Genomic DNA, 16,800 nt, shown 5'->3' with positions numbered 1-16,800 from the left:
CATGTGCAGCTCTTCCAGAGGCTGTGGTGACCTTGCAGGGAAGCTTTGACTGCTGGTTGTGTGTTACCACCTTGTTCTGTCCTGCAGGGCCTCAGCACATGGGCTTCCATCCCAGCCTGGCTGCAGGTCCTGGCTCTGAGCTGCCTCACAGGCACTTTGTTTCTTATGTGGAGTCTGTGCTGCCTTCTCTGTCCCTGTAAGGAGTGAGGGAGAAGCTGTTCCTTGTGGGAGATGTGGAACAGCAGCACCTCCTGTTGCTGATAACCAGAGAGGTGAGGTTGTTCAGCAAGTTGTCTGACACAGCTGCACTTTGGAAAAGTGTCAGCCAGGCAGGTGCAGAGTGAGAGGAGGCTGTGGAGTAGTTCCCTGTACCCTGCTGCAGCCCTGCTGTGGTCATTGTTATCAAGCTGGTCCCAGGACAGTGTGACCCTAAAAGCCAAAGCTGTGGCTGATGGCACATCAATCCTTCAGGACAGAGACAGTGACTTCCTGCAGCTTTTGCAGTGGGATTTTATGGGATGCCTGGAACTGGGAGGAAAATGAGTGAGAAAACAAGCTTGGTCAGCCTTGGGTTTTCCTTCCCTCCTGTAACCCTTCGGTCTGGGGTGGAGTTTCCTTTCTGATGAACAAGCAAATCAGGATCCCAGTGCCAGCCTCTGCCTGTGGCTGGCTGGGTATGGGGGGCAGGGGAGCTGTCCCAGACCCGTGAAGGCAGAGAGGCCTCAGTGGGACTGTCTCTGGCTGGAGTGGAGAGCCTTGACCTTTAGAGGGGTTGCATTCTTCAGCTCGTTCTCTGCAGCTCTGCCAAAGTGTCCTGAACTGCTTTATCTGATGGCATTGGATGATGGTTTCTCTTGTGTCACTTTGGCCCCCCAATTTCAGCCTCAGAGCACTGGAGGATGAAGGTGCTGAATAAAAATTCAGACACATCTCAATGCCTGCTGCTTTAGCAATGTGTTTGCAATGCTGAAGAGTGCAAGCAGAGTCCCTGACCTAAACACAGCATCCAGCACCTCAGTGCCCTTCTGGGGTTTTTGGGAGCAGCACACCTTCATAAAACCATGTCAGCTCAGCAGGGTCTGCAAAGAAAATGCCACTTTTTGTTACTGCCTTTGATTGTGGAAGAGCAGATGTGAGGTTGAGACGCCCTGGATGGCAGCTGGGCTGGGTTCTCTCTGTGTGGCCTGGGAATCATCATGATCTTGCCCCAGCAATGCATCTCCAGCTTCAGCCACAGCTCAAAGAGGGATCAGGCTGCTGATCTTCACCCTTAAGTGGAGCTGTTTTCCTGCCCAAAGTGCCCACAGAAGGGACAGGACCCAGCACGTGCAGTGCTTCCTGCAGACGAGGTGTCCCGTACCTGTGATGTGTAACACGTGTGTGTGGGCCAGGCTGGGATCCCACTGACTGAGCATTGCTTGTGTTTTGACCATTTTCAGACTTAATTAAAACCACCAGAGCAGCCCTCCCTGCAGCCTGCTCTGCAGATGTCGTTAGGGAGAGCAGCTCTGGATCAGCAGCAGCCATGGCCACCGCGCTTCCTCGCAGGGCCATTGCCGGGGAATGCAGGAATTTATTTTTGCTCTTTGGCTGCTCCTCCTCTGCAAGTTTCTCAATCACAGATTTCTTTCCCTTCTCCTGTCCCCACTCTGCAGACAATCATCCTGGGGAGGTGCTGGTGGGACAGCCATTGGTATGCTGAGTGTCACCCTCTCCCTTCTCCCCCCCTCTTTAACATTGTTTGGGACAGAAGCTGGCTTATCTCTATTCTGCAGCTATGCAGAAATCCATTCCCTGGTACTTGTAGGGCTTCCTGTGGCAGGAATTGCTCCAAGTCCTCAGCCTGATTAGCTCTCTGCTGCCTGTGTGTGTGAGAGAGACCATCTCTAATTTAATTTAATAGGATCCTGAGGAAAACAAACTCCTTTGAGCTGCCTCCGTAATGGCACTGCCATAGTTACCCGACGCGTTGCTCACGCAGTGTCTGGAATCGTTTCATTCAGCTACAGCATCAAGCTTTTTTTTTCTTTTTTTTTTTTTTCTAAAAGAATATATAAAAGCAGCTGTGATATAAACAGTTTCCAAGGGAACAAGGCTGGGGGAGGGTTTTGTGTCCCGTCCCTTGCTCCGTGCGGGTGGGAGAGGGACGTGTGCTGCGGAGGATCCTGGGAGGTTTCATTCTCCACTCCTAATTCCTTTCTGCCACTGCTGCCAGATGTTGCAGTTTCTCAGGACTGAGCAGATCCACTCAGTAACTTCCAAAGCCCCACCAGGAGGATCGGAGTGGACGGCACCACTCCTGCTATGACCCGTGCTGGGACCTTTTGTGCCGGCTCTCTTCTCCTCAACAAAAGGCTGATGCTTGGTTTTAACGCCCGGGAGGAGCAGAATGGAAAGGCCTGTGTGCCTGTGGCTCCAGAGCTAAGTTAGATCCGTCCCCCCACAGCTCCCTTTGCAGACACAGCTGCCCTGGACTCTTTGTCTGCCTCCTCCCTGCCCTGCCATGGGCTGTGTGTACTCGGCCCCGCGGGAAGAGCCGGCCGTGGCCAGGTGAGTTACTCTGCCTGATGGGCTGCTGGGATCCTTCCAGCTCCAGAGCTGGGTGGAGTGGGTGCCTCCTCCCTCTGCAACAGGAGGAGAAGGAAAGGGAGAAGGTAAGAGAGCCTCCCTGTGCTCCAGAGGAGACCCTGCTGTCGGTGCTCGGTTTCTGTGCAGCATCCAGCCTGCATCCTCACTTCTGGATGTATCTGTGCTTTCAGCAGGAAAGCCACAGGAGCTTTCTGAAGGAGAGGTGTTCAGCTGAGACAGACTTTGGTGTTCTTGCTGAGCTGTTGGAAGCTTCCTCCCCTATCCTTTCTTTCTCCTGAAACCAAAGTGGCAGAGAGCCCTGGGAGTCGTTTGTGCTGTGGGCTCTCACCAAGGGTGGGGGAGCTGTACAAGTTACAGGCTCACTCTGACAATGGGGTTAATCCCCCTCCCTCACCCAGTGCTTCTTCTAGTGCTTGTAGCTGCTGCCTTGAGCTGTCTAAGCTGTAAGAGCAGTCCTTGCTGAGGACAAACTTTCTCTTCCAAGTTTCCCTGGCAGAGCAGTGGAAATGTGTGTAGTTTCTGCCTTTGGTGCCTGTGTGTTTTCGTTGCTCAGATTTTTAGGCCACCCTGATGAAGCAATTTCAGGGAGTTGTGTAGCCTTTTTTCCAAAGCCAGACTCATTATTTCTTCTGTATCTGAGCCACAGCCTGTTCTCCAGCACTCACTTCAGTGCAGGGTTGCCTCCTTTGAAAACGGACGAGCTCCATGTGCTGCTCCCTTTTCTCTTCCAAAGGGAGCTTGTTGAAAGGATCTAAAAACTTTTCTTTTTCTCCTCCTTTAAAAGCATTTTGTTTAGTAGTTAAACCAACAGTTGTTTTAATTGGATCTCATTTGCAGAGGGCAGGAATTAAAAAGTTCACCAAGGAGATAAGAACTAAGTGAGAGCTGTGTCTTGAGAGCTCTCCCGAGCTCTGTCCTGGCTGCAGCGTGGGCAGGGCTGAGGCTGCTCCCTGAAGATATTTTTGATATCCCAGTTCCCAACAGGGGACAAATGACAACATGGGGAGGCTGTTAACTGCTGGGAGAGCCAAGCAGGGTGTGAAGCAGCTCTCCTGGGAGCACGGCTGCCTTGGGGAGCTTTTTGGGGTCAGCTTTGCTTGTCCTTTGTGTGTGCTTCGTCTTTTGTATGAGCCTGTTGGTGCTCAGAGCTGTCAGGCCCAGTTATGGAGCTCCTTGATCCCTTTGGGTAGCAAGGGGTGCTGGAAGGGATGTTTTATGAGTGTCCCCCACCCTGCTGCTCTGCGTGTGTGTGTGCTCTCCTGAAATGCCTCAGCACATCCGCAGGATCCCTCCCTCTGGGCTACGGAGTTGAGGAAACTGTTAGCAAGCTCTTCACATTCTCACATGGGCTGGAGCCAAAACCATTTGTTTTTTTGCCTGGAGGCTTCTCTCTTCCCACAGGAGACCCGGCCTTGCATTCTTCCACTGTGGAACAAGAATGGGTCCCACATTCCAGTTCCCTGCTACCAGAGTTGGGGGAGGACAGCAGGGGAGCTTCTGTCCTGGCCTGCTCTGAAAAGCTCCCAGCACCTAATCTGACTGTAGTTATTGTCACCTCTGCTTGTGAGGCTCCCAGGGTCCCCAGGGCTGGGCTGTTTTCACTCCATGACACTGAAAATCCAAAGATGTGCTAAGGATAGCAAAGCTCTGCTGGCTCCCTCCCTAACAGGGCAGCCCCAGCAGTGTGAATCCCCACCTCCATGCTTCTGGCTCTGCTGGGGTTTGTCCCACTTCCAAGCTAGGGAAAGCCACATCTATACAATAATGCAAATGTTCTGTGCAGGAGATCCATCCTGGGAATGGGAAGCCAGCAGAGAATGAGCTCCACAGGACCTTGGCTGGCAGTGGTGGCCTTGCTGGGAGCTCTGTGGCTCTGATCAGCTGTGTGTGCCTGCTCCACAGGGCTCTGCAGCTCTGGGCTCGTGGCTGGCATGCTGTTTGGAGGTTGAAACAGCTGATTTTTAGCCCTGTTTGACTTCAGGTTTGGGGGATGTGCCCTGGGAAGCATGGCTCGGGACTGATCCTGCCTGCCCACAGTGGTGTGGGAAGGAGGGAGTTTTCCATTCCCTTCTTTCAAACCATGGCTTGGCCCCTGAGATTTATCTGGAGAACTGTTCCTGTGAGATCCTTTAGCTCAGCTGTGAAACCTCTCAGAGCAGTTGATAAAGGTTTCCTGGTGGTCAGGGCTGTGTGCCTGGGCTTTTCCTGTGGGAGGATTCACTGATGGGCATCAGGCAGGAGCTCAGCTTCTCCCCTCTGCTCCAAGGCCCTGCTCCACGGTTGTGTGCAGAACTCCTGTGGCTGAGCAATGTGCAGCCCTGTGCACATATATATAATAACTGTGGTCAGTGGAGATTCACACCCTTTTTGGCAACTTTCCTGAGGTCTGGAGGCCACTTTTCTCCCACTTGCTTATTCCATGACGTCAAAAATGAATGTGCTCATCTGAAAAGATGTTCCTCCTGTCTTTCAGAGCAGCTCCAGTGAGAGACAGCAGCTTCATTGAGAAGATGAAGAAAACGGTAAGCTGCCTGTTCTGCCTCCAAGGGTGCTGGGAAGGTGGGGGAGCTCATGTCCATCCCAGTTTCCTCTGGAACCATCCCATTTTCCTCTGGAAACTGTCAGCAGGAGGAGCTGGTTTGGAGACAGACACATGGCTGCTGCAGAGAGCATCCAGAGGAAGGCTGTGTGAGCAGCCAGGAATAGCTCTTTTAGTCTGTGCCTGAGAGTTGTTCTTAGAGAAGAAATTAAAGTGAAAATTCAGTGGTGGAAAAAAATAATGTAATATGAGATCAAAGTCAGAAGGGAAATGGCAGAGACTTTGAAGTCATTGGCTGGCAGTTGTTTATCTGTGTGGTTGGTTCCCAAACTGGCTGGCTGTGCAATGGGAATTGTACACAGAACTGTCAGCTTTTGACTCTGCTGCTCTGGACACAAGAGGAAGCAAGGGCTGGATGCATTTTCCATTCTACTTCAAAGTAGCTGGCTTGCAGCAGAGCAGGAGCTCTGGTGCTCAGGCACTTGCCCAGAGCCTTTGGCAAGTTCTGCGTTCTCATCCAGGGTGTTCCCTGTTTCCAGGAGTCACGCTGCAGCCTCGAAGTTGAGAATGAATCTGGAAAGTTTATTCTTTGCTTTGGGTTTTAGTCTGACCTGAATCTCCCCTCTGAGAGTGGCAAGAGTCATGTTCTCATTAACAGCTCAGCCTTGAGTTTTCTGCCAAGCTCTTGGAGTCCTGCACAAGCGCACGCTCCTGGTTGCCTTTAGGTTGCAGTCCAGGATTCCTGATCTCAGGCATTTCCTTTGTGCTTCATCCATGCATTTGCCAAATGACTAATCATCACTTAAAAGGGATTTTTCTTTCTCTCCAGGGCCGAAATATCGTGGTTTTCTATGGTTCCCAGACGGGCACAGCAGAGGAGTTTGCCAATCGCCTGGCCAAAGATGCCCATCGCTATGGCCTCCGGGGCATGGCAGCAGATCCAGAGGAGTATGACCTGGTAATTTAGCCCTGAACAGCCTTGGAATAGTCACAACCTTTCAGTGCCCCCTAAAAAAATCCAATGACCCTGGCCAAGGGACAGTTGTGTCATTTAGGGGAGAAAAGATCAGCCTGAGGGATGCAGGTACGGGCTCAGTCCTTGCCATTCTACATTCTCCTGGTCCTTTGAAGCCTTGCATGGAAAATCCCATTGCTTTTCTTTCTGGTGGAGCAGAATATTGACTTGCAGTCCAGTGAGGGTGGTTTCCTTTATTTTCCCTGCCATTATGGGTGGGTTTGGTCTTTCCCAACCCCTTCTGTAAACAGCTGGTGCTGTTTGCACACCTACGCTGTGGGAATAGGAATTGCCCAACAGCCGCAGTGTGGGATGCTTGAAGATTCCTTCTTTCCTCTGCTTGCAGTCGGACCTGAGTCGCCTCTCTGAGATTGACAAGTCCTTGGCAGTGTTCTGCATGGCCACCTATGGAGAGGGGGATCCCACAGATAATGCCCAGGATTTCTATGACTGGCTGCAGGAGGCTGATGCCGACCTCTCAGGTCTCCGGTTTGCAGTAAGTGGCCCCATTCCAGTTTTTGTGTTGCATTTGGGCAGGAAGGCCAAGAGCCCTCCAGAGTGGCTTGGAGAAAGGCCCAACATGATGTCTATGTCTTGTACACCTTGTCTGGGATGAGATCCCTGCTGTCTTCCTGCCCAGGCTTTGTGGACACCTGCAAATGTACTTCTGGAGGCTTTAAATGCAAAGTTTGCTCTCCACTCTCTAAATCATCAGGGTTTCCTGGTATAAACAGCCCCAAACAGCCCTGCAGGCACTGAATGCAGGTTTGTAAATGAGCTACAGGCTGCTGCTGCTCTTCTGAAGCTAATTGAGCAGCCTGGGGCCAGATCTTCTCCCATGAATTAAATCACTTCGAGGAGTGTGTAGCTCTCTTCCTGTGCTGAGCTGAATAACTGGCTGAGAAACAGCCACCTCACCTAAACCCTGGCCAAATTCCTTAGGCAGCATAATATTGCAAATGAGAATAGAATCCACTGGTGAAGATGTGAAGCAGTGAGCAAGGTTTTATTTACTGTGTGGTTTGTGGGAGGCAAAGGCCAGCAATGGCTCTCCAGGCATGCCAGGTTCTTACTGGTCCCACAAGGAGATATGCAGGAGCTCTTGGAAGTGCACCCAGGCTCAGGGGAGGTGCTGATGCCTCCTGACCACACACTCTCAGTGGTAAATTCTTACTGGAGAGCTGATAGGGGAGCTGGGAAAAGTCTCACTGTCTTTGTTCTGCATCCTTTGTGGGGTGATACCTGGCCAGAGGATGTCAAATGGATGGGGAAAGTTCACCTCCTGCTTCTGCATGCTCATGAGTGTTCCCTTCCAGGTCTTTGGGCTGGGGAACAAAACTTATGAGCACTTCAATGCCATGGGGAAGTATGTGGACAAGAGGCTGGAGGAGCTTGGAGCGCAGCGCATCTTTGAGCTGGGGCTGGGAGATGATGATGGCAAGTGAGTGCCTTGGGCTGAGGGGCTGGTCAGAGCTGGCTGAAAGCATCTTGGAAGGGACCTTGGCAGGGAATGGGCTCCCCTACCAAGCCAGAAATAAGCTCACAGGGCTTGTGGTTGGGGTTGACATGTTTGTGTCTGCTGTGTCTCTCACAATCAGCTTCCTGTGCACAGGGAGTGTCCTGTGTCTGGGAAATCCCACCTCAGCTTTAAATGCCCATGGGACAACTGGAGCAGGCTTTGCAGCCTCCTCTGCCTTTGTGGATAAACTCACCCATCCCAGTGAAGGAGGCAGGTTAATCTCCTTGGGAGCTGTTTTATGTTTTCCAACTCGGACAATGATATTTTCTTTCTTTTTTTTTTTTTTTAACCTCTCTGTGTTCACCTGAGCACCCTGGGACATTTCATCAACCTGTGGCTCTACCTCTAAGTTCTGCAGGGCCTTTTGGAAGGGATATGCCCTGTGTGGAAGGCTCTGAGCCTGGAAAAATAAGCAGTGCCACAGAGGAATAATGACCTGTTAGGAAGGTCACCTCATGCCAGGGGTGGACAATGGGGAGCTGAGCCTTTTAAAGACTGAGCCTAAATAACAAAGCCTTCCTTGGCAGGGCTGGGGAAGGGAGGGGTGTCTGGTGTAGCAGCAGTTCCCACTCAGTGCCCTGCAGGTGCTTTCCTGGTTATCTGTGGGCATGTGGAGGTACCAAAAGTAGCTGGGTCTAAATGCCTTTTCCCACAGTGATGGGAGGAGGGCACAGGGATCTCAGGTGGCTTCTCTGGGAATGGGGCTGGGTTATTGACTCTCTCTTCTGCTCTGGCTAGCCTGGAAGAAGACTTCATCACCTGGAGAGAGCAGTTCTGGCCAGCAGTGTGTGAGCACTTCGGGGTGGAGGCTACAGGAGAAGAGTCCAGGTGGGTTTAGGAGCAGCTCCTCCTGGTCACCTTGACTTGTGGCTGTGCCATCAGCCCTGGGCTGCTGTTCCCTTTCCTCTGCACTGCCTCCCCTTCCAGACTCAAGGGCATGAGTGAAGTGTAACAGTGAGTGGGGCTGTTTGGCCTGAGCCCGTGCTGGTGTGAGTCTGAGCCCAGCTCTGGGTTCCTGTTCTGAGTGGGGAGATGATGGCTCTGGCTCCTTTGGGGCTGGGTGTGCTGATTGTGAGGCTCCAGGGAGGCTGAGGGTTCCCCTTGCTTTGGGCTTTCTGCAGAGTCTGCCTGCTTCCTCATGTCTCAGGAGGGGCAAAGGGGTGGAATTTGCATTTGCTTTTGAGCTGCAGCAAATCCAGCAAAGGAGATGATGCTTCCAGCTGTACCTTGTGGGTTCCAATTTGACTTTTTTCTCTTTTCTCTCCTTTTTTCCCCCCAGCATCCGTCAGTACGAGCTGGTGGTGCACACAGATGTGAACATGAACAAAGTCTACACGGGGGAGATGGGCAGACTCAAGAGCTACGAGAACCAGAAGCCGTGAGTGCCAAACCTCTGGGCAGGCTGTGCCTGGGGCAGGCCTTGGCTGCTGGCTCCATGGTGTTTGTAACAGCACCTGCTGTGCAGGCACTGCCACTCCTGCAGCACAGCAGGCCTCTGCCCAAGAGAAATGGGCTCAGAGCTCCACTGGGACTCTGAGATTCCCCAGTTCATGAATCATTCATGGTGAGGAGATGGCTGTGTGTGCTGTTTGGCTGGTACATCCACAGCATCTGTCCTGAGCCTTTCCTTGCCTGCAGCAGCCAATGCATGATGGCTGCTGGCAGTATTGCTGTGGGGAGATGAGCTTTAAACTTTAATTCCAGCCTGAAATGCTTCTTTGAGATGTGACAGTACCTCCAGTCCAGTTCTGTGTGTGCCCTTAATGGGACAGAAGCTGTTGACTGCTGGGCTGTGCTGAGAAGGAAATGATCTGTTTGCTGTGCCAGTGTGGGGAGCAGCAGGGTCATGATCTGTTTGCTGTGCCAGTGTGGGGAGCAGCAGGGTCATGATCTGTTTGCTGTGCCAGTGTGGGGAGCAGCAGATCGTGATTTGGTTCATGCTGGGGTGCAGTGTGCTCTGGAACAGGAACCCAATCATGAGAGCCTGCTCTGGAGTCACAGGGAGCATGCCTGGATAGAAGGAGCTCCATGAGCCTGCAGGAGGGAATCCCAGAGCCCCTTTGTCTTTCCTTGCAGCCCATTTGATGCCAAGAACCCCTTCCTGGCTCAGGTCACAGAGAACCGCAAGCTGAACGAGGGTGGAGAGCGACACTTGATGCACCTGGAGCTGGATATCTCCAATTCCAAAATCAGGTACTTCCCTGGGGGAGATTGCTCCTCTGCTTTGTGAGAAGCAGAGAACAAGGATGTGGCACCAGCCTCATCCAGCACTTAGAAGGAGACCTTGCTCCTTAACACTGCCCCTTTGGGCTTCTGTACCAGGTACCCCCTGTCAGGACTTGCTCCCAGCTCTTGCATTGCTTGGGGTCCATCCCATCCCTCATCCCTGTCCTACCTGAGCAGTCCCAGTTGCAGGAATTCTCTAGAGGTCACTCAATAAATGAGAGGACAGCTGAGCTGCGGATTGCTTTTGCCTGTATTTGCCTGGTTTAGATGTATGAGCATAAATAAAGGGAATAAAGCCCTGTTCTTAAAACCCTCTCACTGGCTTAAATTACTTAAATTGTTAGGAAGTCATTAATCCAACTGGCTTAACACAACTGCAGAGGTTTTGAGGAGCTTTGCTTTGTTCTGTTGGGGAATTGACCTGTCCTTGCTGAAACTCTGGCAAAACTGCTGTTAATAAAAACCCTGGGAAACCATTTTCCCACAATGTCACTGCTGCTGTCACTGCTGGCAGTGCAGGTCCTGTGCATCAGACCTCAGTGTTGTCCAGCTGCCTCTTGCACCAGCCCCCTTGTCTTCTGGCTGAGCTGCTGGGGGTGGTCAAGAAGTGGTGCAGGTGTTCCACGTGCTCTCCTCCTGCTCTGTGCCAGGTATGAGTCTGGGGACCACGTGGCTGTGTACCCAGCCAACGACTCCTCCCTGGTGAACCAGATTGGTGAGATCCTGGGCACGGACCTGGACACTGTCATGTCCCTGAACAACTTGGATGGTGAGTGGGGCTGACCCCTGAGGGTCTCCAGTTCTCCAGCTGTGGCCTCTGTCCTTCACCCTCAGATCCTGTGAGGCACCTCCAGATGTCCCACAGCCCCTCTCAGTGCTGTGCTGTTTTAGCAGGGGCTCAGAGCCTGCTTGCTGAGATCAGCTGAAGTGGGTCACTTGTGAAATGTGCTTGGTGAGCCCATTCAACAACAAATTATGTAACAGCACACTCCTAATTATGGAGCATCAGCCCACCAGAGCATCCTTCAGCAGCCCTGGAGCTCCTCAGGGCCCTGAGTGTGTGAGATGTTTCTATTCAGTCCTGGGAGGAGGCACAGGCTTGGGGACTGAGCTGCCAGCAGGGAGCACTTGTGCTGATCCAAGGAGCTGTTCCTGGGTGGCATTCCCAGCAGACCCAGCCTCTGGCAGGAAGGAGATGGCAGCTGCTGCCCACCACAGTCCTGGAGCAGCACAGCCAGACCTGAGGCAGCAGATGTGCTGGCCCAGAAGCCTGAGAGAGCTCCTGGTTTCTAGAGGCAAAGTGGATTGAAGGCATTGCTGGAGCCTGTGGCCCCCTGTGCAGTCATTCCTGTCCCTCATGGACCTCTCAAGGCTGAACAGAATGGCTCCAGCCTTGACTGCTGGCACAGCTGAATGTGGCTGACAGAGCCTAAGGACACTTTTGAGGCCAGATCTGATGGAGGTGTAAGTGCCTGAGGCCAAATTTTCCATGGAGGACAGCTGCCTGCTTAGCCTGGGGGGTTTGCTGGACTGTGTATGCACATCTCAGGGCAGGGAGCCCCTTGGGGAACACAGGGTGTATTTTTTGCTGCTAAACTGTCAGGCAGCACCTATGAAACACAAAATGGGCTACTGGGAGATGGAGCTGCCTGGGGAGGAAGGTGATTCAGTGTGGAGCTGGGGCTCTGACCCACAGGCTGCTGAAGCCCACTCTGCTCTGTCTCCAGCCCTCGCTGCGTGTGTAGCAGCCGGCACAAGGTGGATAGATTTTTAATTTTTCTTTCTCTCCCACTTCTCCAGAGGAATCCAACAAGAAGCATCCCTTCCCCTGCCCCACATCGTACAGGACAGCCCTGACCTACTACCTGGACATCACCAACCCTCCCCGCACCAACGTGCTCTACGAGCTGGCCCAGTACGCCTCGGACAGCGGCGAGCAGGAGCGCCTGCGCAAAATGGCCTCGTCTGCTGCCGAGGGCAAGGTGGGAGCACTGCCCTGCCCACCTGGCCTGGGGAGTCCCCAAAAGGCACCCAGAGAGCCCACAGGGTGTGGAGGTCCTGGGGGGCATCTCCTCAGTTACGCCCCATTGGCTCCTTCCCCTGTTCCTATATCTGTCCCTATATTCCTGAGCCATTCACCTCCCATTTTCCTGATTGGCCTTTATCTTTGTACTGCCTCAGGGTCAGCCCCCAGGAGAGAAAGCTGGACTCTCCAGGTGTGTGTGCTGGAGACCTGAATGCTGTCATCTTATTGCAAAAGTTCCATACCTTCTTGGTGATTTCTCATGGGCAGCTCCTCACAGCACAGCCAACAAACTCCAACTCTCTCCTCACCCAGCTAACCCACTCTTTTGTAGCACTTGTCTTCTTATTGGACACAGCTGTGGCCTGTTAAGGGCAGGCCTGTTCCTAATCTTTGGTGATTAGTACAGCTGCAACTCCCCAGGTGTGAGACTACCTTCTGCACTCTTTATTCTCTTACATTCTATCCCTCCACACCTGAAGATCTCACCGTGCAGCTGAATTAAACATCTGTGGATATTATGCAAAGACCCTTTTTGCTTCTTTACCCTGAACTTTACTAGCAGCAATTCAGGCTCAAGGGGGGTGTTTGCCAGCCCTGTGGGGAGGTTGTGATGCCTGTGCTGTCCTTGCCTGCAGGCGCTGTACCTCAGCTGGGTGGTGGAGGCCCGCAGGAACATCCTGGCCATTCTGCAGGACATGCCCTCCCTGCGCCCCCCCATCGACCACCTGTGTGAGCTCCTGCCCCGCCTGCAGGCCCGCTACTACTCCATCGCCTCCTCCTCCAAGGTGGGTGTGCTTCCAGCAGGGAATGTGCCTGTGGAGGGACCTCTTCAGCTGCAGCTCTTCTCAGCTTGGAGCTTCTCCTGGTGACATTTGAGAGGGGCAGGTTTAGCGATCTCCATGAGTGGAGTTATCCCAGTTTCCCACAGGGGCTGTGCAGAGGCCCATGCTGCAGCCAGCTGTGCCCTGATACCACCACACTCTCTGGAGCCCTGCTCCTCTTTGCCCGTTTGCCTGGCAAGGTGGCATTTTAGGGGCTGGTCAAAAGTCCCTCTTGGCAACCTCCAGGGAAGCTCAGTGGTCCTGTGATGAGTTGAGGACAAGACAGAAGCCCCATGAGGAGCACACAGAGAGGAGTAGCTGTCCCAATGTTAACATGAGGCTGAACTTTCCCCACTCCTTAGCATAGCGTGGAGTTGCTGGGGCTCCTTCCCCGCCTGGTTCCAGCATCTCTTCCCTGCAGGTCTGTTGCCATCTTATTGTAGGGGTTTCATACTGTTGTCTCCTTATCACAGAAATTTCATACCTTCTCAGTGTTTCTTATGGGCAGCTCCTCAGAGCACTGAGTCTTTCCTCTTCACAAAGCAGCCAACAAACTCCAGTTCCCTTCCCAACCAGCCACCCCACTCTTTTATAGCATCTTCTTCTCACTGCTTACAGCTGTGGCCTGTTCAAGTCAGGCCTGCTGCTATCTTTGATAATTGACCCAGCTGCAACTCCTTAGGGGTAAGATTACTTTCTACACCATCTTTATTTCATTATATTCTATCTCCCTACCCAGGTCCATCCCAACTCCATCCACATCTGTGCTGTGACTGTGGAGTACGAGACCAAGACAGGCCGCCTGAACAAAGGGGTGGCCACCAGCTGGCTCAGGAGCAAGGTGCCTGTCCAGCAGGGGAGCAGCTCCCAGGTGCCTGGCCAGCAGGGGAGCAACTCCCTGGTGCCCATGTACGTGCGCAAGTCGCAGTTCCGGCTGCCCTTCAAGCCCAGCACGCCCGTGATCATGATCGGGCCGGGCACCGGCATCGCCCCCTTCATGGGCTTCATCCAGGAGAGGGCCTGGCTCAAGCAGCAGGGTGAGTGAGTGAGTGCCCAGGGGCTGGAGCTGCTGCAGGGCTCTGTGGGCGCAGTTTGGTGCCTCCAGGGTGCAGCTTTGCTGCTCCTGTTGCGGGTTGGCCCAGCCAAAAGCAGAGTGCTGGGGCGTGGTGAATACGGCTGAGTGGTTTTGTCCACACAAGGGTGTCTGTCCTGCTCTTGGCCACAGAGGATGTTTGGGGGTGGACAGAGCTGGGGCACTTCTCTGACCTCTGCCACTATTGTAAATCTAAGGTGAGTCTGACAAAGGGGAGAGAGAATGATGCATCTGACTCCATCATCAGAAGGCTAATGAATTACTTTATTATACTATACTATGTACATTTCATCTAAATTGAATCTGCCATGCACTCACTCTTGCTCACACTGCACTCATCTCTGATTCCCTCCTGACTGTCCTGTGACAGTCCAACACACACACATCTCTTGGCCCTGATAGGCCAAGGGAACAAAACATGCTCACTCTGGGTAAATGATCTCCATATTGCATTCTACTTTAGCACAATGAGATAAGAATTGTGTTTTCCTTCTTCTCTGCTTGTCTCACAGCTTCTGTCTGTTCAGAGGGCATGTGAATACCACATGCCACTACCACACCTCCAAATAACCACAGCCAGGTCACTCAGACTTGATTCTAAAGCCTGTGGCCACTATTGGGAATCAGTCCTGAGCTTCCCCTTGTAACCAGAAACCATCGTGCAGCTCTGCGAGCCCAGGGTGGGGGAGAGCACAGGGCTGGGGGCTGCTGGGGGTGTCAGGACAAGGGGAGGTTGGGAAGGGGGCTGGCAGGGCCCAGCTGATGGGGCTGTGTGACCCACCCTGCAGGCAAGGAGGTGGGTGAGACAATGCTTTACTATGGCTGCCGCCACGAGCGCGAGGACTACCTGTACCGGGAGGAGCTGGCCCGCTTCCAGAAGGAGGGAGTGCTCACCCAGCTCAACGTGGCCTTCTCCAGGGACCAGGCTGAGAAGGTACCACACTGTTCCTCCTGCCACTTGTTCCTGCTGCCCACCATCACTCCCATGGCAGGCAGGAGCACCCAGCACTTGTCTTGTCTCCCAGAGCTGTGAGCACAGCCTTGCCTTCCTGAGCCTCCCTCTCCAAGGTCTGTGGTGTGGGGGCTCTGCTCCTCTCCCCTCACTCCCACCTTGTTTCCTGCCAGGTTTATGTCCAGCACTTACTGAAGAAGAACAAGGAGAACGTCTGGAAGCTGGTTAATGAGGGGATGGCTCACATCTATGTGTGCGGGTAGGTCTGGGCAGGGGATGGGGATTTGGGGGCAATTCTCAGGAAAAGGAGCGTGACTCAGTTTCACCAGGTGCGCATTACAAGCCCTGGGAGGGTTCTGCTGTCCTGGTTCAGAGGAGGGCAGGGGGCAGGGGTGAGCACACCCTGCAGAGCGGGAGGTGGCTGTGTGGCTCTGCTCTGGTGTCTCACTCACTCCGTGTTTGCAGCGATGCCCGGAACATGGCCCGGGACGTGCAGAACACCTTCTACGAGATCGTCTCCGAGTTTGGCAACATGAGCCAGCCCCAGGCTGTGGACTATGTAAAGAAACTGATGACAAAGGGCCGCTACTCCCTGGATGTGTGGAGCTAAGAGCGGGGCTGGCGGGGCCGGGGAGAGAACAGGTCCCCAGGCGTGGGCCAGGGGAGCTGGCAAGTGCCTGCTCACCCACTGCTGCTGGGGGTGACGCTGTGGTCCCCTGCCCATGGCTACCCCGCTGTCACTCCCAACCCTTCCTGGGCCTCTGCATTCCCTCGGGGCAGGCTGGGCACCCAGGGGGTGGAAAGGGTTGAGAGGGGCAGGGGGGTAGCTCAGGCTGCTGTCCAGGAGCTGCAGTGTCACCGGCACCTCAGGGTGCACCAGCGTTTGCCTTGAGGCCAGGGACATCAGGGACACGGCCACGAGGGACAGACACGGCCAGGGAGTCCTTCCCTAGACACGAGGTGTTGCCTTATCCACGGGGCTGGAGCCCAGCCTGGCCTGCAGGGACAGCAGCGGGGTGGAGGGGCTGTGCTGGGGCTGGGATGGCAGCTTTGCCTCCCTCCTGCCACCCCTGTGTGCCCAGCTCTGGGATGTGGGGCTGGCAGCTGGGCACAGAGCTGTCCCATGGCCCCAGCAGCATGTCCTGCTCCGTTCCTGCTGCCTGCCCTGGCTCCAGCAGCAGCGGGAAGCTCCTCTCCCTGTGGAATGCAGCCGGATTGGAGGTGGGGTCTCAGCCCATGGGGGCCCTGCCTGCTCCCCTGAGCCCAGCCCCTCCCTCACACCATGTACGGTCATTTTTTAAATACGGTTTTTATTTTGAACATCTTTGTGATTTTAGCATGGGAAAAAAAAAAAAAAAAACAAACCAAAAAAACAACAACAGAAACCCCAGACTTCCAGGCTGTCCAATGATTGTAAATTATTTAAATACATTTACCCTTGGAATAAAAACCCTGTGTCTGGAGTTTGCTTCCTGCATCTCTCTGCTCAGCCAGAGGGAAGAAGGAGGCAGGAGGAGCAATGGATGATAACCAGGAGGAAATCTGGGGATGTGGTGGCAGCTCTGGGTTTAGGCTGAGCTGGGGGCAGCCCCTACCCTGAGTGCAGCCCACTGTGGAGGGGAGGGAGGATGGCAGTGGGGGGCTCTGGACTGGGGGTGCAGCTGTGCCCAACCTGCTCTTTGGTTCTTCCAGAGCTCCCAGTGCTGGTACAGCTGGTACAGGGTGTCTCTTCCCCACCTCCAGGGACACTGAGGTTCTGCTGGGCTCATTGGGATGCCATGGGAAGGAGCACCCCCTGCAGCTCAGGCTGGTGGAAGGGCACAGGGAGATGACTTCTCATAAAATCATGGGCTCATTTAGGCTGGAAAGCCCCTCCCAGCACTACCAAACCCACCACTCAGCCATGTCCCCAACTGCCTCATCTACATGGCTTTTAAATCCCTGCAGGGATGGTGACTCCACAACTGCTCTGGGCAGCCTCTGTCAGGGCTGGACAACCCTTTTTTGTGAAGACATTTTC

At 53.8% G+C, this 16,800-nt stretch overlaps 1 protein-coding gene across 11 annotated transcripts in view; it reads left to right on the top strand.

Annotated features, from left to right (window-relative positions):
• The window catches only part of LOC115911692 (NADPH--cytochrome P450 reductase), a 30,176-nt gene extending 14,010 nt beyond the window's left edge, over positions 1 to 16,166 (top strand). For 10 of the 11 annotated variants that reach the window (XM_030962859.1, XM_030962860.1, XM_030962858.1 and 7 more), the window contains 14 exons: positions 5,063 to 5,111; positions 5,958 to 6,086; positions 6,490 to 6,639; positions 7,460 to 7,584; positions 8,401 to 8,490; positions 8,942 to 9,040; positions 9,739 to 9,855; positions 10,539 to 10,657; positions 11,689 to 11,870; positions 12,550 to 12,699; positions 13,475 to 13,772; positions 14,617 to 14,762; positions 14,954 to 15,039; positions 15,246 to 16,166. In XM_030962859.1, coding sequence (XP_030818719.1) covers positions 5,063 to 5,111; positions 5,958 to 6,086; positions 6,490 to 6,639; positions 7,460 to 7,584; positions 8,401 to 8,490; positions 8,942 to 9,040; positions 9,739 to 9,855; positions 10,539 to 10,657; positions 11,689 to 11,870; positions 12,550 to 12,699; positions 13,475 to 13,772; positions 14,617 to 14,762; positions 14,954 to 15,039; positions 15,246 to 15,390 — 1,885 coding nt within the window. In that variant the 3' untranslated portion in view covers positions 15,391 to 16,166. Of the gene's footprint in view, positions 1 to 2,142; positions 2,551 to 5,062; positions 5,112 to 5,957; positions 6,087 to 6,489; positions 6,640 to 7,459; positions 7,585 to 8,400; positions 8,491 to 8,941; positions 9,041 to 9,738; positions 9,856 to 10,538; positions 10,658 to 11,688; positions 11,871 to 12,549; positions 12,700 to 13,474; positions 13,773 to 14,616; positions 14,763 to 14,953; positions 15,040 to 15,245 lie in introns of those variants that run through there. The other variant, XM_030962865.1, reaches the window with a different exon arrangement.
• The last annotated feature ends 634 nt before the right edge of the window (positions 16,167 to 16,800 follow it).

The sequence above is a fragment of the Camarhynchus parvulus genome, chromosome 19, assembly GCF_901933205.1.
Source record: "Camarhynchus parvulus chromosome 19, STF_HiC, whole genome shotgun sequence".
Taxonomy (NCBI): Eukaryota; Metazoa; Chordata; class Aves; order Passeriformes; family Thraupidae; genus Camarhynchus; species Camarhynchus parvulus.
The sequence above is the reverse complement of the archived record's forward strand: the minus strand, read 5'-3'. Positions and strand labels throughout refer to the sequence as shown.